The sequence below is a fragment of the Pristis pectinata genome, chromosome 25, assembly GCF_009764475.1.
Source record: "Pristis pectinata isolate sPriPec2 chromosome 25, sPriPec2.1.pri, whole genome shotgun sequence".
NCBI lineage: Eukaryota > Metazoa > Chordata > Chondrichthyes > Rhinopristiformes > Pristidae > Pristis > Pristis pectinata.
The window spans coordinates 30,985,712-31,007,376 of record NC_067429.1 but is presented as its reverse complement, the minus strand read 5'-3'; the positions used below and the strand labels follow the sequence as shown (position 1 = coordinate 31,007,376).

The window sequence follows — 21,665 nt, the reverse complement described above, 5'->3', positions numbered from 1 at the left end:
TTGATCTGAATATTAAGTGCACCAAATGGAGTGTTTGATCCATCATTACTCAAAAGCCCCCATTCTGATTAGCACAAAATTCCATGCTACTTTGGGAATTCCTAGAGAAACAAGTGCCGAGAACAATTCCCTCCAAAAATATGATGGCAGCCTTTCTGATGGAAGATCATTGCCCTGAAATGTTACCCATTTCACTTTGCTAATTATGGCTTTCTGCTTTTATCTCTGCTGTATTTTGGATGTAATGGAAACCCACTCTGCTCAGGACCAAAGAAAAACAGAACAAAATAACACAAGGCTTTTATTCTAATATAAAGATTTTTTTATTATTAAGTCCATGCTTACCACAGCACATACCATGATAGATTCAATATTATCCGTTTACTTAAATAAAACTCAAGAACAAAAAGATTCTGCTTACACTCCCCTCTTTCAATCTTGTGTTTCTCTGCAGTACTGGATTAAAATGGCAGATACAATACATGGAATACCAGCAGAAGCGATTTTACTGCAAGGTGGCAAAGGGCTTGGGTTTTCATCCAGAACAGATCAGTCAAATCTCTACCCTGCGGCTGAATATTGCAAGGGCTAGATCCACATGCCAAGGGAATTTCCTTTCTCAACAAATGTACAAATGGAAATTTACTTTGTTACATTAACAGAATAATCAGATTTAGTCTCCATTCCAATATGCAGCTGAGTACTGAAGATCAACACTCAACTGTGTCTTTTTAGCCATTTTCTCCCTTGGACACATTACCATCCCTGGGATACAAACTCTTTTGACATTCCTCCCAGGAACATTGCCTACCCAAACCCCAGACTGAGTTTCAGATGGACCACCCACTGCAGGTGCCACCTGAACTCTCTGGGGCTATTGGAGAGTGGGAATCAGTAGGCGAGGTCAGCTGATATTTTCTTGCCCTTAACTAGCTATCTGTTGAGCCTTACTGTTGTTCTTCTATTGCTGCACTGGTCAAGTTTAGCCACTGTACAGAAACTTGAATCAAACCCATTGACATGGTATCCGTTGCATACTAAATAATCCTGAATTACTGACCGAGCTCCTCCATGCCTTCACACATGGTTTATATTGCATAATCTATCAATGGTGTTTAAGATTAAACTGGTTCACTAATGTAGAGGCTGATGCATTGACATCATACCATCTGAACCCCATGTTACGCAGGTCTGGAAGACAGGGTTTACATGTATTTAAATATTTGGTTAAACAGTTTCTTGCTGACTTTATAAAAATCCAGGACCATTGCATGAGCAGCATGTGCAAAATTCCGGCTCCAGGGAGTGTTGGGCCATTTAGGAGTGACATCAGGAAGCACCTATTCACATAAACAGTAGAAATCTGGAACTCTGTGACAGGGCAGGAAGTGGGACTAAAAGCATTTCAAGGCAATATAGTTTAAGAGAAAATTAAATCAGATGGAGGAGAGTCAGGAGTTTTATAGATGTCATTGACATTTCAACACAATAATGTTTCAAGTGAAGAGCAGATTTAAAATCTTCTATTAAAAATGCATTGTTGCAGGGATTAACTTGTGGATTCTTGTCCTGGGATGCACACAACATAGCCTGCTGTATCACAGGATCAATTCCAAAACATTCATTCACCATATCCTCATCAGTCTAGGGACAAATATCTGATATCACATTTAAAACTCTGGCCTCCGTGAGATGTTCAAATGCAGGATTGAGCCAGCTAATGAGTTAAATAGCTCAAGCTGAGAAGAAACTGACTAAGCAATATGCTTCTGTAAGGTGACACATCACTGCAAGCATCTTCCTGAAACCAGAGATAATCCTCCAAAGATCACATGAACACTTCTAGTATGTACGCAGTCAGTCACCAAGTCTTACAGCAAATCTTGAACATGAAAGATGCTAATCCACTGGTACTGGGGTTCCAAATTAACATGTATTTTGGTTTTACTGGTAGATATTACAAGGCAGCAAACTCTCAGTATTTGGAAAGGAGAGCAACTGCACTGGTGACCCTACACTTCACTTCTTGCTTCTTTCCCCACACCAGATAAATCCACATGAAAGCCAGCTAGGGGCTGACAGGATTCAGAGTGGATCTATTAGCACCTGGAGAACCTTTGAAGATCTGCGCCAGCTTTGTTAGTTACTGCTGTGTAGTCTGCAGCCAGCAGATGAACCAAGTGCTTTCCAGCTGTTTTCCAGTGCCCGGAGTCAAACATCTTTATTGTCTTTGTTGGCCAGATGTGAAGGCTGTCCCAGCAACTCAAGTTGATGACTGGGGTGAATGAAATGACAGGTTCCAAGGCCTTAAGCCGATGATCTGCACCAGATGTACATTTTCCAGTCCCCATCACATAACTCATCCCTAAATTCTGTGGCCTTTGACAAGAAGCATGTGTACCATTGCAGGTCATGCACAGGCTAGCACGTGTGGGCCCTTGGCTGAATGTTTACTTTGCCAGGAAAACTGTAAAAACTACATGCTTTTGGCCTGGAGATGTCCAGACACCAGAATGAATGGAGGAGAATGCTTCTCACTGGTCACAGATTCACCGTTAGATGGAGGTAGGGATGGTCCAAATGGCAGCAACTGGCCAGAATGACATAATTCACACTCCTTCCATTCTCTTCCTCACCCAGCCCCAACCCCACCTTTAAAAAAGTGTACGTACCAGGATTTTGTTCTTGAATGATGTCCACTCTAAACTGGCCACTCACTGCGTGGAGTTTTGATCAACTGCTTAACGTCTTAAACTGAGCAAAGTTACGCTAATCTTGTGCAAGAAACAAACTGCTGGAGAAATCCAATGGATTGAGCAGCATCTGTGGAGGCAGAGGGATCGCCAATAGTCAGGACCCTGCCTCAGGACTGTGAGAGTAGAGCAGAGACAGTTGGTATAAAGGGAAGTGAGGGAGGGGTGCGACAGGGTCTGGCAGGCAATAGATGATGGGCAGATGGAGACAGGTGGGGGTGGAGTCAGGAGACAGTGGCTGGTGGGTGACGGCAGAGGGGGAAAAAAAGGGGGCAGACATAGCCAGGTGGGAGGAGGTAGATACAGAGGCTGGAAGGTGATGTGTGAACAAGAGGCTGCAATGCTGGAATTTAAGTAAACAATCACCTTATCACCTCCCAGCATCTGCCACCTCCTGTTTCCACTTGTCACCTTCCAGCCTCCATCTCTACCTCCACATCCCTCCCTCCATCTGCCCATTATCTCCCTCCTCACCTGGATCCACCTCTCACCTACCAGCCTGTCTCACCCCTCCCTCTCACCTCTTTACACTGACACAGGGTCTCGACTCCAGATACTGACTAGCCTTTAGCCTCCAACAGACGCTGCTTGACCCGAGTTCCTCCAGTAGTGTGTTTTTTGCTCCAGATTACAGCATCTACCAGTCTCTCATGTCTCCTACGCTCCTTGCCTGATGTTCAATTCCTGGAAAGGAGTGGATGTGAAGAAATGGTGAAGACAAGGAAATGCTCGGGTGCAGAAACCCCAGCAAATGTTGCTTCTTTAGTGCAGGAACAGCCCTGCCTGAGTGACTGAAGCCACTCAGACCCCTGCCCACTAATCCACCCAGCAACTGAGAATTGCTTTCAATCACTAAGGCGGAGCCACATCCTTAAAAGGCTTCACATTGCTCAATTTAACACCAGCAAATCGCATGGGACAGAACCAAGCCACCACATAGCTTACACACTGATCCTTGCAGTTCATTTTTGCAAAGAGTCTTTGAAGACCATTCAAGTTCAATGAAACTTGTCTGGGGCTCTTCATCAAAAAAAAATGCTGAACAGGCAGGAGGTAACAGTTTGATAAATCTAATATCTGCAACAATGACCACCTGAAGACGACAGGGTTAAACCAGGCATCCGCGATAGCACTGATGCATCTCACTGTTTGCAATGTGGAGCAAATGCCCAAACCATCAGTCTAAATTCCATGCCTAACCTCAGCACTGTACAGAACATATAAAGACTTTCATGCAGAGTTGAGGCGAGAAGTAGAGTAAGAGGAAGGAAAAATACTCCAGATTGTCCAAGGACAGCATAAGTGGAACGGGTTGTATAAACTGCAGATCAATTATTTGAGTGCCCTGAGTTTTTTTTTAAACATTAAAATCAAACATTTCAATTTGATGTGGCCTGCTGTCTCCAGGCAGCATCCTCATCTTTCCCCACCCTGGTTATTTGGTGCTCCTACATCGCTTTCACTTTGATCTGTTTCATCTTCATCTGCCGCTTCTCCTGCTTCTTCTGCTCGCGACGGAGAGCGGCCTCCTGCGAGAAATAGGAAACAATTAAACCACGCGAGGGAGAAGGGAAAACCTGCAACCAGCTGGGCATACACCAATGTGCTATGGTTCCTCCTACTTTGGAGACTGGAACTCAATACCCAGACCTGAGAGGTAGCGAGGGAGTGCTACACCATTGAAGTCCTGTCTTTTAGATGAAGTAAAGCCCTGTCTCTCCTCAACCCCATGGCGTAATTTGGTGAGAACTCAGTTGCTCTTCTGTGTCCTGCCCACATTGACCCCTCAGCCTTCACTTATCTGGGCACGACCATGTTACTTGTTTGTGGGACCTCAATATAGCCAAATCTACCGCCACATTTCTGAAATGACAACTATGCCAAGGCTTAAAATGGGCTTATATAAATACCAGTTCCTGATTTTTTTCCCTTTTTCACTGAAGCAAAAAATGCATTAGAACCATAGAACAGTACAGCACAATACAGGCCCTTCGGCCCACCATGTTGTGCTGACCTTTAAACCATGCCTAAGACTATCTAACCCCTTCTTCCCACATATCCCTCTATTTTAAATTCCTCCATATTCTTATCTAACAATCTCTTGAATTTGACCAATGTACCTGCCTCCATCACCGCCCCAGGCAGCGCATTCCACGCCCCAACCACTCCCTGGGTAAAAAAACCTCCCTCTGATATCTCCCTTGAACTTCCCACCCATTACTTTAAAGCCATGCCCTCTTGTATTGAGCATTGGTGCCCAGGGAAAGAGGCGCTGGCTGTCCACTCTATCTATTCCTCTTAATATTTTGTACACCTCTATCATGTCTCCTCTCATCCTCCTTCTCTCCAAAGAGTAAACCCCTAGCTCTCTTAGTCTCTCCTCATAATCCATACTCTCCAAACCAGGCAGCATCCTGGTAAATCTCCTCTGCACCCTTTCCAAAAACAGAATAAAAACAGAAAATGAATGTAGGAGGTTTGAACAGCAAGTTCACAGATTGGTGCTGTTGATAGTGAGGCATCAGAGTCATACACCACTGAAACAGGCCCTTCGGCCCACCATGTCCGCGCTGACCTTTTTGCCTTCAGCTACAGGATGATATGGATGAGTTGGTAAGATGGGCAGAGCAATGGCAAACAGAGTTTACTCCTGACGTGTGTGAGGAGATGCATTTTGGCAGCACTGACAAGGCGAGGACGTTCACAATGAATGGTAGAACCCCAGGGAATACTGAGGACCACAGGGACCATTATGTACACGTCAGAGGGTGGCACAGGTAGAGAAGTTGGTGAAGGCGGCACAGGGGTAATTACCTTTATTAGCCAGGGCAAAGAATACAAGAGCAGCGGGGTTAGAGTCAACTATTTAAAAGGTTAGTAGGGCCACAGCAGGGACCTGATTCAGGTATATAAAATTGAGGTGTATAGCTAGATAGTAAGGAACGTTTCTCCAAAGCAGATATTGCGAAAACCAGAAGACGCAAGTTCAACGGATCAGAGGAAGAAATTATTTCACCCAGAGGATGGTTGGAATCTGGAACGCACTGCCTGAGGAGTTGGTGGAGGCAGAGACTCTCACACCACATTCATGAAATAGCTGGATAAACACTTGAATTGAGAAGTTCCAGAGAATGGGATTAGTATAACTGCGGACATGAGCATGGATAAAGTGGGATGAAGGGCCGGTTTCTGTACCATGTCTCCATCAGATGCAGGTCAGACAGCATCTGCTGAAAGAGAAACAGAGTTAGTCTTTCAGGTCAAGGACACTTAAAACTGGGATAAAAATAAGTTAGTTCAGGGAACCAACATGTTTTCTCTCTTTGAATTCTGATGAAGGACCTTCAACCTGAAATGTTAACTTTGTTTATCTTTCACCGGACGCTGATTGACCCACTGAGTACTTTCAGCATTTTATATCACAAGACAAGGGAGCAGAAGCAGGCCATTCGGCCCATCGAATAATATACTATTATTTCAAATCTCTAGCATCTGTATTTTTTCAAATTTTTATTTACCAGGAATTGAGTTATTATTACAGGCTGAATTTAGTCATCTCAAGTGTTAGGATTAGGGTCACGTGCACATCCAAGAGGAAAGTGCACGGACAGGATGCTGGGGCTGAGGGGGTGGGAGGCAGTGTAAGGAAAGGTGCCACCTGGTGACTCCTCTGCTTCATTACTTCCAGTGCACTTTACAGGAGTGATGACTAAACGCAGGAGGCTGGTGAGAAATATTATTCCCATTCATTCTCATGTATGTCATGGTATTTATAAACTAAAATGGATGTCCACTTGGCTCATGAGTGGGTAGCACTTTTGCTTGTTCGAGATGTTGCATTCCAATCACACACCATTACTTCAGTGCATTAGCTAGATTGAAGGAGTGCTGCTCTATTAGAAGTGGCTTCCTGCAGATGAGATATTGAAGTCCAATTTGCCTGACTGTGGATTTAAAAGGTCTCAAGGCATCATTGAAAGAGGGACAGAGATTCTTTTCAGTATCACAGTCGATATTCCTTAATCAAAAATACCAGGTTAATCGTTTTTGTGGGAACTTACAGCAAGAACATATTGCTTGTTTGGATGAGGGGGGGTAAACTAATTGACCCCAACACCATGGTACAGGAAGCCACTGAAGTGAGGATACAAACAAGAACGTAGTGGTAGTAAGAGGCAGTAAAGTGAGGGGACTGACACAGTTCTCTGCAGCAAAGAGCAGGAGTCCAGGTTTTGTTGGCTGCTTGATGCCAAGGTTCGAGAGCTTACAGTGGGAGACGCAAGATCTGATCACCATAGTATATATAGGTACCAACAACATAGGCAGGGCAAGGGAAGAGGTTCTACATAGTCAGCACGAGGAACCAGGCACAAAATTAAGAAGCAAAAGGTAGTAAGGTTTACCCAAGCTACATGCAAAGAGGCATCGGGCAAATGAGACAAGAGAAATGAATGCGTAACTCCAGGACCTGTGCAGAAGTAAATTATTGTCTATGGGCACTGGCACCAATTCTGGGGAAAGTGGCAGCTACACCCAAACCATCCTGGGACCAGTGTTCTAATGAGCCAAGCAACTAGGGAAGTGCAGAGATTTAAAACTAAATAGTGAGAGTGAGATATCAAAGTTGGGAAGACGTGGTAAATCAAAGGGTGAGACAAGGCTAGAGAGAAAGGTATTAATATTGGAAATTACAAACAAACTGTGACGGGAAGGATTGGAGCACAAATCAAGGCTAAAATCAGCAGATAAGTAGAGGCTACAATAATAATGAAAAGACAAAATTGGAGGCTGTGTACCTGAATGCAAGTAGCATTTCTAACAAAACAGATAAACCAAGTGTGCAGACAAAAATAACAAGGTATGACCTGATAGTCATTACAGAGATGGGACTGCTGGATGGCACAGCTGGGACCTGAATATTGCAAGGCTAGGAAACCAGGAGAAGGTAGTAGAGTGGTTCAGCTATTCAATAGTCTTAGTGCAAAAGAGAGATGACTCAAGTTCAGGAAACCAGGATATGGAAGTGGTTTGTGTGGAGATGAGAAATAATAAAGGGAAGATGTCACTTGTGGGAATGGTACACAGGCTGTCGAAAATGAAACCACGTAGTGGAATGGCGTATAAAGAACTAATGGGAACTTGTCAGCAAGGTACAATGACAATTGTGGTGGATTTTAATTTACATATAGATTGGAAAAATGAAATGGGCAAAGGTAGCCAACATGAAGAGCTCAACTTTCAGGGTTGTTTCTTAGACCAACAAATTCCAGAGCTAACTAGAGAGCACGCTAAAGATGATCTGGAATTGTGCAATGAAACAGGAGTAATCAATGGCCTTGGTGAAACTGCCCCTCGGTGGTAGTGATCAGAATATGATTGCAGTTTACAGTTGGTTAAGTAATCAGTTAATCAAGAGGCCGTACAGACATTTAAGGGGACTTTCAGAATGCAAAGAATGGATAACACTCCAATGAGAAAGAATAATTCCAAGGGAAGAACCCACTATCCATGGTTAACTAAAAAAACAGTTAGGATGGCATGCCACTGTGTCAGACAATTGGACAGAATATATAAAAAACGGACTAATAAGGTATAAATTAGAGCAAGAGGCAAAGCTAGCAAGAAGTACAAAGACAGATCGTAAGTGTTAATAGATACTTGAAAATAAAAAGTTAATAAGGTTCTTCGGAAGTTATCTGGGGAACTAATAACAAAAAAGATTCACTATGTAGGAGAAGAATCACAGAAACAAGTACAAATTAGGAATTGGAAAGTAGGGAGGACCTCAGGGAGAACTACTGAAGAAATTGGTGGTCTGTGGATTGGCAAGTCCCCAGGTCCTAATGGATCTCATTCAAGGACCTTAAAGGAAGTCACCAGCGTGATTGTTAATCTGTTTACTTTTAATTTTCCAAAATTCACTAGGCTGGGGAAAGGTTCCATTTGATTGGAACAAAAAAAGGAAAATAGACAAACTAGGGAACTACAGGCTGGTTTAGCTGAACTTACTTCATTGGGAAAATGTTACAAGCCATCGTTAAAGACATATCAGGACACTTTAAAATTCAAGGTAAATCAGATAAACTGAGCATGGTGTTGTGAAAAGTAAATCATTTTGGTAAATTTATTGGATTTCTTTGAAAAAGTTAACACCTGCTGTGAATAAAGGGGGAAGCAGTGTAGAATTCTAGGAGGCATTTTGACAAAGTGCTGCATTAAAGATTGCTGCAGGAAATATAAGCTTGTGGTGTAGGTAGTCGTAGATTGGCAAGGACAGAAGATTGACTGGTTAACAGGAAGCAGAGTAGGTATAAATGGTTCTCTCACTGGTTGGTAAGATGCAACAGGTGATACACCAAAGGGATTAATGCTGGAGCCTCAACTTCTTACTATTTACGCAAGTGACTTGTATGAAGGCACTGATGGTCTGGCTGCTGAAGTTGATGACAAAAATAGATAAGGAAAGTAAGCTGTGAAAAAAACACGAGGCTAGAAAGGGATGCAGATATGTTGAGTAGGCAAAGGCCTGGCAAATGGAGTGCAATGTAGGAAAATGTGAAACTCCCTATTTTTACCGGAAAAATACTGCAGAGCTCTGAGCTGCCAAGGGATCTGAGTGTCCTAATGCACGTTTTGTTAAGGGTGAGTACACAGGTAATTAGGAAAGCTGACAGTGTTATTGTCTGTTGCTAGGGGAATTGAATACAAAAGTAGGGAGGTTATTCTACAGTTGTATAGGGCATTGGCGAGACCAGATCTGGAGTAGTGTGTACGATATTGCTCTCCTTGTTTGAGGAAGGGCATCAAAGCATTGGAAGCAGTTCCAAGAAGATTTAAAGACTGATGCCAGGAATTGTCTTCTGAGGAAAGGTTGGGCAATACAAGGCTTGCATCTGCTGGAGTTTAGAACAGTGGGAGGGGACCTGTTTGAGGGATTCTGACAGGATAAATGTGGAGAGAATGTGTCCTCTCATGGGAGAATCTAGAACTGGGGTCAATGGTCAAAAATAACACAGAGACAAAGTGAATTTGTTTCTATCGGAGGGATAAACCTTTGGCGTTCTCTTCATCAAAAAGCAGGAAAAGCAGTCTTTGAATGTTTTTAAGGCAGAGGGATTTAGATGCTTGATAAGCAAAGAGATAAAAGGTCATTGGGGATAGGCAAGAATGCGGAGTTGGGAAATGCAATCAAATCAGATGTTATCCTATTGAGAGGCGAAGCAAGCTTGAGGGGGTGAGTAGTGTGCTCCTAGTTTGTATGCATTGAGATGTAGTGCAGCATACTGCAATCTCTGCCCTAAAATTGCTCATCAATTCAACAACATCAAAATAAAAGATCCTACACCATACAAATGAAGCTTGGGCATCGTGGTTCAGAAAGCAATCCTTGCAGCTGACATTCCTCAGTTGGAGCAATTGGTGTCACAGGTTAGTCCCTGACCACTTGTATCTGGATCCAAATTCAGGTCAGAATCGGAATCAAGTTTATTATCACTGACTTATATGACGTGAAATTTGTTGTTTTGTGGCAGCAGTACAGTGCAAAGACATAAAATTACTATGAATTATGAAATAAAAATTAGAAGTCAAATGATAGTTTAAATTATTCTTGGTCTCTCTGTGCAAGGATTATGCTATAAATAGGGGTAGCCACTATCCAGTTTCAAGTGCATATGGTTCCCCGACTGGATTAGTCCCAATTGTCAATGGAAAAGCTTCACAACAGTGCAGTTAGGGCAACTCTCTCGACCAAGAGACATATACTCTGCAATTAACTGTTGTGGTTTGGGAATACTAGAGGCCAACAATGGGTGTGTATTGCAAGCATGCACCTCAATAACACCCACGTATCACAACTTTAGTGTAATATAACTGGATCACTCCCTCCACCACTGACAGAGCGAAGTTAGTGTAACCAATCTCCAAGATGCATTGTTGCAACTCGCTAAGTCTTCCTCAATACTATCCACCAAACCTGCAAACTCTACCATCCAGGAAAGCAGCAGGCCTGTGGGAGCACCACTATGTTTGCTTTGAAGTTACAAACCATCCTGATTTAGTTGCCAAGTCAAAATCTCTGGATGCCCTATCTGACAAAACCATGAGAGCAAATTCACAAGAACTGCAGCCGATTGAGGCAACGGCTTGACACCCCATTCTCAATGGGGACCACAGGAGGGCAATTGTCATTTTAATTTTCAGTGACAGTCCGAGCAGACTCATCTCAGCTAACACACATTGGAAGTGATGGGCAGCAAACAGTAAGCTGATATAAATTATACTGTGGCTCGTACGACAAGCCATGGGTAAATGGAGCATGTGCTGAGCCTTTCAGATCAGGATAGCCCCTGGTTCATATTTTATGGGGATCTCAGCCACAGGTGCTACAACCGGATTGACTGCCACTTGGCTGAAAAGTAATAGAGAAGTGAGAAGTCCACACAGGAGCAGAGGGGGACAATACAGACCAGGTTAACTTTGGGTCCTTGCTTCAAACAGCTTCATTCCAATAATCATGGCTGCAGAACCCAGGCTGCAGAAATGAAGGACCAGTACCATGCAATATGCCAGACTGAACCAAGTCAACTCGGGATCATTTAGTACCTCTAGCCTGCGCTGTTTCTCGGGGTCCTCCTCGTTCATGATTCGTTCTTTCTCTGCTCGCTTTTTCTCCTCCCTGCGGATCTGAGCAGCTTCCTGACGTTGTGCATGCGTCATCTTTAGGAAGTTCTCCTCCACGCGAGCACGATTTTTATCGGCTTTCAGCTTACCCTGTTTTGGCAGAGGTGGAGAAGTATGAATGACTCAGTATGCTGCCACCTGTACAGTCACTCAAACATTGAACTGAAGACTGAGGGGAAGAGACACAGAGGGCAGGGAGGGGGGGGGAAATCAGAGGAGAAAAGAGGAGGGTGAAATGCAGTTGGAGAATTTTTCATGGCAATTGGATATAGTCACACTTTCAGAGGTACAGTGTGCAAAAAGGCCATTTAGTCCACCATGTCCATGCACTATTTTGCTAATCACAAAAAAACCCTATTTTTAAATCACATCTCTCTGCTATTTGCCTACATATCTGTTCCTCTATCTCTTGTTGAATGTTGGGAGGTCTATAATACACCCCCAAAGTGATAACACCCTTTTGTTCCCAATCTCTACCCAGATAGCCTCAGTTGAGGGGCTTTCTAGGTTATCCTCCCTCAGTACTGAAGTAATGCATTCCTTGATTAACGGTGCAATGCCATATCTTTTATGTCCCCCATCGCACCTGAAAATTCTGTACCTGGGGATACCGAGTTCCCAGTCCGCGCCATCATTTAACTATGTCTCAGTGATGGCAGCAGCATAGTAGTTCCATGTGTTAATTAAAGCTTCGGGTTCATCTACCCTACTAGTTAAGACTCCTTGCATTAAAACAGCTGCAACGATTGGCCATTGAGCAATTTTGATCTACAGATAAACCAGATACGAGCAAAGATGATGCACCATGCTCTTACCTCTCTGTTGAGACGATACTTCTTTGCCTTGTCAATGCTGTAAATAACCATATTCATTAACGGTAGTAGGGACTCCATGTCCTTTGGGTAAGTGTTGCCGATTCCAGGCACTGCAGGGAAGTAGAGATACATAACCTGATCTCAATCATGTTACGGATACTAAAATAACACATCAAATACGTAAAATCGTCAGATTTAATCTCTGGCCAAGAGGAGCTTTCCTCATTCTTCTAAATCACTGGCTGAAATGTCAATTTTGCCAACAGTTCGTAAAGTTAAATTAAGATGACTTCTTTATTTATTTTAATAAATACTAATGCTTTAGTTAATTCATCAGGCAATTGTTTCTAAATTAAAAATTAAAGTATTTTTAATGATTTAAGTCTATTTAATCCATTTTTAAATGTCATTTTAAATCTAGAAACAGTTGAAAACACCTTTGGCAGTGTGAACTGTCAAAACACCATTAGGACAGTACAGCACCAGGATGGCAGGATCAGCTACCCAGGGCCCAGTCGTGCTTCACAGGAAGGCTGTGCAGACAGGCCTGGAGCTTGATTAGACACATGGGCAGCAAAAGGTTATTGCAGCTGTGGGACTGCACTTGCATTGGGCAGGAGTTGTAAATGCAGGGCTTGGGCCGGGACCAGTGCAGTGTCTCCAGGGTACTACCTCTCAATGAGATGATGCATGCTGCTTCTCAGGGATCTGACATCTCAGTTATTATTCTCTATGCCACTTTATTTACAGGATGACCATCTTCAGAGGTTATTATACCCAAAAACTCAGCTGTTCCAACCCATTCACAGGTAATATAGCTGTGTTGACAGTGGTCTGGAAACACAATGCTCATCAAGCATGTATTTCACCTCCAGATCCAAGGGAGCATAGAGGCTCATTCCCAGCTAAGTAAATCAATGGGAATAAAAATTAACCCTTAGACTTACCATTAAATGTAAACAGTAGTGTCTTTTTAGTGTCAGGCAGCTTGAGGGGTTGACCCTCTCTGCACAGAAAGAAAAGAGACATTCAGCAAACTTAGGAGGGACCATCTTCACCAGTTTCCTTTTAACTATTCAGGCATGCAAGAAATTAAGCACTACAGAGTATTTTGCAATAACAAGGAATAAACAAATGACTATTAAAAGTATTGATTTTAATTTGTTCCAGTAGAAATCCACCTCCTCTTCACTCCTTCCCATTCCAAAACTTTAAAAATCCTACTTGAACTGGTTTTTTCCTACTGAGGCCATCATAATAAGTACTGCAGCAAGGGCTTAATATTCTACTTTTTGTTCAAAGTTGGAGTCTGAGGAAGTTTAGTCCATGTCATTGTTCCCAAAGGAACGTATGCTTCCTAACTCTCAGTTGCAGATTTCAGACAAACAGCATACTCCTGTACTTCATGTCAGTTCAGCAGCATATCCCGAAATACAGAGCATCATCAGTTTATGGGTTGGATGACAGCCAAGCCCAACTCTGACAATCCAGGCACTCACCTGGCGTCACTGGGAACCTAGATTTTTTTTACAGCATGGTGCCGTGATTGCCGAGCATTAGTTAAGTTTTTTTTCAGCCCAGACATTGCATCAGAGACCAATGTTACGTGACTGGTATAAATTGTGCACCCTGGACTCAGCAACAATCATGTTGGGATTCCAGCATCCATGTCATGTAGTGCCCAAATACACATCATTAAACTCAGAAGTTATTGACACCAGCAATTCTATGAGGGAGAGGCGATATCCATAAGCCAGAAATGTTCAGACAGAGGTGTAGAGATCATGGAAGGCAGCTTTACAAATGTGTGTTCTGGCAGCTTGCCAGACTATTGTCAAACCCACAAGCTGGAAAAAAACTAAACCTGGGCTCCAAACAAACCCCCCTCCAGGGCTCCAATACATATAACTTTCCCTATTCCAGTGCCACACCACACCACACCACAGGTTCTAACACAGAAAAGTCTTCCCTAATTAATAGTCTGAAAAACAATCTTTGCTGAAACAGGATTTCCAAAAACAACATTTGATGATTACCAAATGTTACAGTTGAGCACAATTTGTCATGCAGATGTTAGTGATACTTACTCTTGCATAATTTTCACCCCAGAAAACTGGTCTGAGAAATGAACAGACTCGATCTTGTCGGCGTGATTTGATAGGAAGTGCACCATCTAGGTTCAGAAAGAAAAGACGTGTCTAGGTATTTCAGCAAGCAACACTTCACCCAAATCCCTCCTGTAAACATCTGAACTGAATTGCAACAACAACATGCAAACACAACCTCCACTATATAAACAGAGGCACATGGATGGAATGGTGACGGATTAGTTTTTTTTGGGGGTGTTCAGAAAACATGGTTGATTTAAATTTTGATTGTTAGACAGTAGATTGGATGCTATCCTTTTAAGACTGTCACATGGCAAAATTCCCATTCAGTAAGATGAGATCTTAAGTTGATTGCCTAAGTGCAATTTCCCATCCAATCCCCAGAACTCTTGATTCCTGGTCCCGAAACGTAAATGGATATTAACTTATTCTCAATGACTTCAGCATCCACTGCCCTCTGGGATAGAGCATTCCTAAGTGCAGAAATTCATCCTGAACCCTGAACCTGATACGTTCACCCAGTTCTAAACTCTACAATGAGAAACTACTGTGGGATTAGTGTCCAGATTGGTGTTTTGCTTTGCTTGCGCTGCTTATATGCTTGTATTATCATCTGTAAACTTTTAGTAACTTGTAGCATATTTGGCTCGACACATCTGTAGTTTCTTTGTCTGTTTATCAAAAATCACTTACCTTTGCCTTGAAGGCATTGCTTAAAGGCACTGCTTCCACCACCCTTTGGACAGTTTCAATGACACACAGCCTCAGAGGAAACATGATCTCAGCTCCGTCATAAATGGGCAACTACTTGCAATTTGAACAGTGGCCCCTAGATTCTTTCACTAGGAAGCATCTCCTCCAATTCACCTAGCCAAGACCCCTCAGGATCTATTCAAAGCACCCATCACTCTTTTAAACTCCAGAGGATTCCAGCCAAACCTGTGTAACCTTTCCAAGACAACCCATACTTTCCAGGTATTAGTCTAGTAAACCTTGAGTTGCTTCCAATGCATTTACATCCTTCATCAAATAAGGAGACCAATATTGTACATAGTATTCCATACATTCTGAGCTTTGCATTCAAAGTCACTGATCTGTTAAGCCCCATGTCAATTTGTGCATGGCTCAGGCAACAATTCAGACATTATTATGAAGGTTCTGTATTCCAAATTCAAAGTCTAACTCCCCAAATTCTCTCCACAGAACTATATTCCAGTTCTACCCATGCTGTCAGTTTGAACATAGATCATGGCATGCAGATTCTCCTCTTCCCACACTCTGTTCTCTGGCTGCAAGGAGCCATCCTTAAGCATGTGGTGGTGAGTCACTTTTCTTGAACCATTGCAACTGTTTTTGAAAGTACTCCCAGAATACTATTACATAGGAAATACAAAGACTTGGACTCAGTAGTTGTCAAGGATGAACGGCGTGGAACAGAGCTTGGAGGCAATGTTGTACCTACGTACCCATCTAGAGGGGGGCTTGGATGCAGTTGTTACAGTATACCTTGCAGATGGTGTACATACTGCAGCCACAAATGCTATACTTGTGGAGACGGTGAAGAAAGGTGGGATGCCAATCAAGCTAGCCATTTTGCCCTGCATAATACTTTGTTAGAGGTCTGACCCGTTCCAGGACACAGGTCTTCAGTATTACAGTTTGGGATATTGACAAAGTCCATAGGTTGCTGTATCTAGTCCTCTCAGGAGTGAAATGCAAAGTGTGGAGTGAATTAGAGAGTTAGGGTTGTAGTCCTAGGGTTGTACAGCATTGGCCCACCTCGTCTATGCCAACCATCATGCCTATCTATACTAATCCCACTTGCCTGCATTAATTCCAAATCCCTCCATGTCTTGCTCATTTAAGTACGTGTATAGATGCCTCTTAAATGTTGTTACTTCCACCACACCTCCTCTGGCAGCTCATTCCAGACACGAACCACTCTGTGTGAAAAGTTTACCCCTCAGATTTTCTTTAAACCTCCTCCCTTTCACCTTAAACCCATATGCCTCTAGTTTTAGACACCACTACTGTGGGAAACAGACACTGGATATCTTCCTTATGCCCCCAATAATTTTACATACCTCTTTCCTGTCACCTCTCAGCCTCCTGCACTCCAGGGAAAATAGACTCAGCCTATGCAATCTCTCGTTATAACTCAAGCCCTCCAATCCTGGCAATATCCTTGTGAATCTTTTCTGCACCCTCTCTCCCTTAATCACATCCTTCCTATAATGTGGCAACCAGAACTACACACAATACTACAAGCGTGGCCTAACCAACGCTTTGTACAACCATGACACGAGGTCCCAACTCTTATATTCAATACCTCGGATGATGATGGCAAGCACACTATAGGCCTTCTTCACCGTCCTGTCCATCTTTGTTGCCACTTTAAGGAACGATGTACTTGTACCCCAAGGCCCCTCTGTTCAACAACACTCCCCGGGGCCCTGCTGTTCACTGTCTATGTCCTGCCCTGGTTTAACTTCCCAAAAATGCTTCACTTTGCACTTGTCCAAGTAAATTCCTTCTGCCATTCCTTGGTCCACTTTCCCAGTTGACCAATATCCTGTTGTAACCTTGGACAGCTTCCTTTGCTGTCCACTGCACCCGTCCAATGCAGTAGCGATTTAAGACCCTGCCCATTTCCCTTAGCTCCATACTGATCCTTAAGGGGACCTACTCGCTCTCTCACTATCCTTTTGCTCTTCATATACTAGTAGAATCTTTAGAATTCCCTTTATCTTATCTACCAGGGATATATCATGGTCCCACTTTGCCCTCCCAATTCCTTTCTCAAGTTGTACTCTTACATCCCTTATACTCCCTCAAGGGACTTGCTTGATTCCAGCTGCCTATAGCTGACATATGCCTCCTTCGTTTTCCTGACCAGACCCTCAATATCCCTTGTCAATCAAGGCTCCCTAATCTTGCCAGCCTTGCCCTTCACTCTAACAGGAACGTGCTGGCCCTGAACGCTTTCTATCTCACTTTTAAAAGCCTGAATTGAATTGGTTAGAGACTAGCTTCACCGACGGTAGAAACCTCAGGGGAAAGTGGAGATGGATATCCAGTTGGCACCTCTGGCTAAAGACACAAAGCTTCACCCTTGTCTCATGTAATTGTGCTGAGCATCAATGGAAAATATTTAATTCACTGATTCCACATACACTTGAACACAGACGTGTACATGTATAACTGAGTGCTCACACCAATACATGCAGTCACAACCTTTCATGCATGATTCCTCGTACTGAGGCCAATTATGTTCTTCTACCATCAGTGTTGGCTGAGATCTGGTAACTCAACATGGACCAGCAGCTTGTTACATGTAATTTTATAATATGAACCATCAAAGACTGTGAGGCTTAATCTGAAACTAAGACTGAGTTTGATATGAAATTCTGTTAGCTTTTACAAATTCAACTCATTACCCAATTCAGCATACTCACCCTATTGTCCAGTATTCCTTCTGTGACCTCACCCATTTCAGACAGGATGGAGAGTGAATCAGGAAGCCCAAATTTAATCCCTGACTTGGGCTTGTCACTGCAGAACTCACTCTAGAAAAGAAGCAGATATTGTATGTAACTCCATGACCCTGTGTGCAGTAAACAGTGCCCTAGTTAAAGATCGGAAGGTCAGCAGTTGGTCTACGGTAAGATATAGATCCACTGAAAAACACTGGAGGTTGCATATAATCTGGAATGTACTCACACCACCCACTATGCCCTCCATTATTGAAACGCCGGCATCAAAGGCCAGAGTTAAATTCAGAGTTTTATTTCCAGCAACAGTTACAGTGTGGCAGAGAGCCCTTCAATCTATCTGTTACACCTGTACCTTTGCATGTATTTAGCTGCTATAAGCAGAAAGAGTTGAAGGGCAGCTAGCTCAATGATCTCTATCATCTCCTTCAAAGGAAAATATTTATAAACTTGGAAACCTGCTAAACCCTTGTTAAGCAGCAATGTTAAGAGGTGGTGACAAATCAGTCCCTCCCACTTACTTTGCTATTCAATTACACAGATTTTACAGCATTTACAAACTATAGGAAAAGAAACAGAAAAATAGCTCAGTACCATATTTCCACTCTCCCCCATACCCTTTGACACCTTTCGTGTCCAGTAGTTCATCAACCTCTTAAACATATTCAGAGACTTGGCCTCTTGTCTCTATGGTAGAGAATTACACAGATTCACCATTTTGTGAGTGAAAAAATTTGACCTCAGTCCCAAATGTCTTATCCCACATCCTGAAATTGGTTCTGGATCTCCTATCCAGGTGAAACATCTTGCCTGCATCCAGCCAGTTGAGCTCCCTGAGAATTTTGTACATTTCAACTAGCGTGAGGACCAGAATCAGATCTATTATCACAGGTATTACCCCACAGGTATTATTATAGGTTTATTATTACAGGTCCAATCGATCCAATCTTTCCTCATTGCAGGAAACTGTCCGGTGGCTTCTTTTGCACCTCCTCTATGTCAAGTATATCCTCCTAGATATGGAGACCAAAACAGCACATAATATTTGGACAAAGGATTTTCAGCCTGAAACATCAGCCCTGCTTCTCTTCCCACAGATGCAGCCTGACTGCTGAGTATTTCAAGCACTTTGTTTTTATTTGATTTCTAGCATCTTCAGTTTTGTTCATTAAAACAATATTCCAGGTTGGTCCTACCAAAGCCCTGTATAATTGTCATAGGACATCCTTGCTCCAGTATTCAAACCTCTTGCAAGTAAGGTCAACAATTCATTTGCCTCCATACCTGCACGTTTCCTTTTGGTGACTGGATTGATTCGGTGCTCAAGATCAGACCATGACTGATTCACATTTCAACTCAATTTATCTACCTTTGATCCACATCTTCAGAACTGATTGCATAGATCAAAAATCCAATTATCAGAATCTTAAAAGCTGGCAAACTGAATGTTAGTAACAGTGTACCAATTTGTGCACAGAACATCAGGTAGTAATTCTTCACACAATAATGACAATCTGATCGCCTGGCCAAGGACCATACTAAGCAAGATGATCACTAAGAGTGGCAGCCATTGGAACTGGCCTCCATGTGCCATTACATACCAAATCCTGCATTTCCTTCTGCATCCGGATCATGGCTTTCCGTGACCCAATGGCAAACACGTAGGTGTCCATGTCTTCCTCGTTCATGGTTATTTTGATTTGCTACAGAAAGAATCACAACAAACTCTCACTTCCATTCTCAAAAGCCAAAATTAGCACAATAAACTGAGGGGAAAAAAATGGGAGAAATTTGGAACACGGGATTGGAGAGTTAATAGTCATATTGCATCTGCCTTTGTTCAGGAAGAAACAATTTTCACAAATTACCACAAGTAATGGGAGATTTCTTTAAGGCAAAATAATAATCGGGGTTAAAGTACTTGCCCACGGGTTTTAAAACAGGCAGAGACTTAAATAATGACAAAAACAGGTGACAGACATAATGGGATTAACAAAAAGCAAATACTGCATTTGATGGAAATCTTGAAATATCTGCAGATAATGAAGCAGACACACAGCACAGAAATGTTCTATGGGCTTTGGAGAGTTTGTAGAACAGAGAGACCTAGGGGGGTACCAGTACATAGTTCTATGAAGGTGGCAACACAAGCAAACAAGGTGGTGAAGATGGTGTTTGGCTTATTTGCCTCATTGGTCAGGGCATTGAGTACAGGAGTTGGGATATCATGTTACAACTGTACAAGATGTTGACGAGACCACACGGAGTATTGTGTGCAGTTCTGGATGCCTAGCTATAGGGAGGGGTGTACTCAGCTGGAAGGGGTACAGAAAAGATTCACAAGGATGTTGACAGGACTGGAGGGCTTGAGTTACATGGAGAGACGAGAGAGGCTGGGGCTTTTTTCTCTGGAGCCTAGGAGGCAGAGGGGTGAACTTATAGAGGTTTATAAAATCATAAGGTATTGTCACATGTACATCGAAACACACAGTAAAATTCATCTTTGCGTAGAGTGTCTGGGGGCAACCCGCAATTGTCGCCACACTTCCGGCGCCAACATAGCATGCCCACAAACTTCCTAACCTATACGTCTTTGGAATGTGGGAGGAAACTGCAGCACCCGGAGGAAACCCACGCAGACACAGGGAAAACGTATAAACTCCTTACAGACAGTGGCCGGAATTGAACCCCTGCTGGCGCTGTAATAGCGTTACGCTAACCGCTACACTACCGTACTTGCCAGTCATTCTTAAATAAAAGGACAACATTAGTTATTCTCCAGTCTTCCTGTACCTCACCTGGGGTTTCCCAGGGCAGCAGTGTCTAAAACTAGAGGGTATAGGTTTAAGGAGGGACAAGATTTAAAGGGGACCCAAGGGTCAAGCTTTTCACAGAGAGGGTGGTGAGTATATGGAACGAGCTGCTAGAGGAAGTGGTAGAGGCTGTTACAATTACAATGTTTAAAAGACATTTGGACAGGTATGTGGATAGGAAGGGTTTAGAGGGATGTGGGCCAAATGCAGGCAAATGGGACTAGGTCAGGTAGGCATCTTGGTCGGCTTCAATGAGTTGAGCTGAAGGGCCTGTTTCATGCTGTATAACTCTGTCTCTATAACTCTGGAATGAGCTGTCAGAGGAGGAGGTGGAGGCAGGAACAGTAAAACATTTAAGAGGCATCTGGACAGGTACCTGAAGGAGCAGGGCACAGAGGGATATGGAATTAATACAGAGCAGTGGGATTAGTACAGATAGGCATGCTGGTCAGCATAGATGTAGTGGGCCAAAGGGCCTGGTTCTATGCTGTACGTTACTAGGACTCTATAACTCCATGGATAAAAATGCTCCACACCACTACTGGTTCTTTCCCTAATCAGTTTAAATCTGTAGCCTCGGCTGAAAACTCTCCTTAATTACTGCATCAAAACTATTCAAGATTTTGAACTCTTCAAATCTCTAATCTTTCTTGCTCTAATGAAAATAACTCTAGTCTGTCCAAATATCTGTTCCTTTTCTCTTGGTATTACTCCAATAAATCTCTTTTGCTTCTTCAAGGCCTTGGCATCCTTTCCAAAGAGCAGTACAGTACCCAGAATTGAACATAAAGCTTTCAGTTATTTAGCATAATTGCTTTGCATTTGTACTGTATGCCTCTTTATCAAAACCAAAGATCCTAAGCACTTCTTTTCCCCAAAGAGGGAATTGCCTTCTCAACTTATCCTGTCATTTTCAAAGATCTGTGCACACACAAGAAAAAAATTCAAAGATTTCTTGGTTTAGCAGTGGTTGGGGAATAAGGTGATCGTGGTTTAAAAAGCA

General features: G+C 42.9%; 1 protein-coding gene across 1 annotated transcript in view; it reads right to left on the bottom strand.

The window, feature by feature from the left end:
- Positions 1–312: 312 nt before the first annotated feature.
- ccdc47 (coiled-coil domain containing 47) overlaps positions 313–21,665 on the bottom strand; it is a 38,878-nt gene continuing 17,525 nt past the window's right edge. Inside the window, exons 7-13 of the mRNA XM_052038932.1 lie at positions 19,451–19,552; positions 17,814–17,924; positions 14,338–14,423; positions 13,198–13,256; positions 12,251–12,360; positions 11,358–11,525; positions 313–4,282 (exon numbers count right to left, since the gene is read on the bottom strand). Of these exons, the coding sequence (XP_051894892.1) occupies positions 4,202–4,282; positions 11,358–11,525; positions 12,251–12,360; positions 13,198–13,256; positions 14,338–14,423; positions 17,814–17,924; positions 19,451–19,552 (717 nt within the window). The 3' untranslated portion in view covers positions 313–4,201. The remainder of the gene's footprint in view (positions 4,283–11,357; positions 11,526–12,250; positions 12,361–13,197; positions 13,257–14,337; positions 14,424–17,813; positions 17,925–19,450; positions 19,553–21,665) is intronic.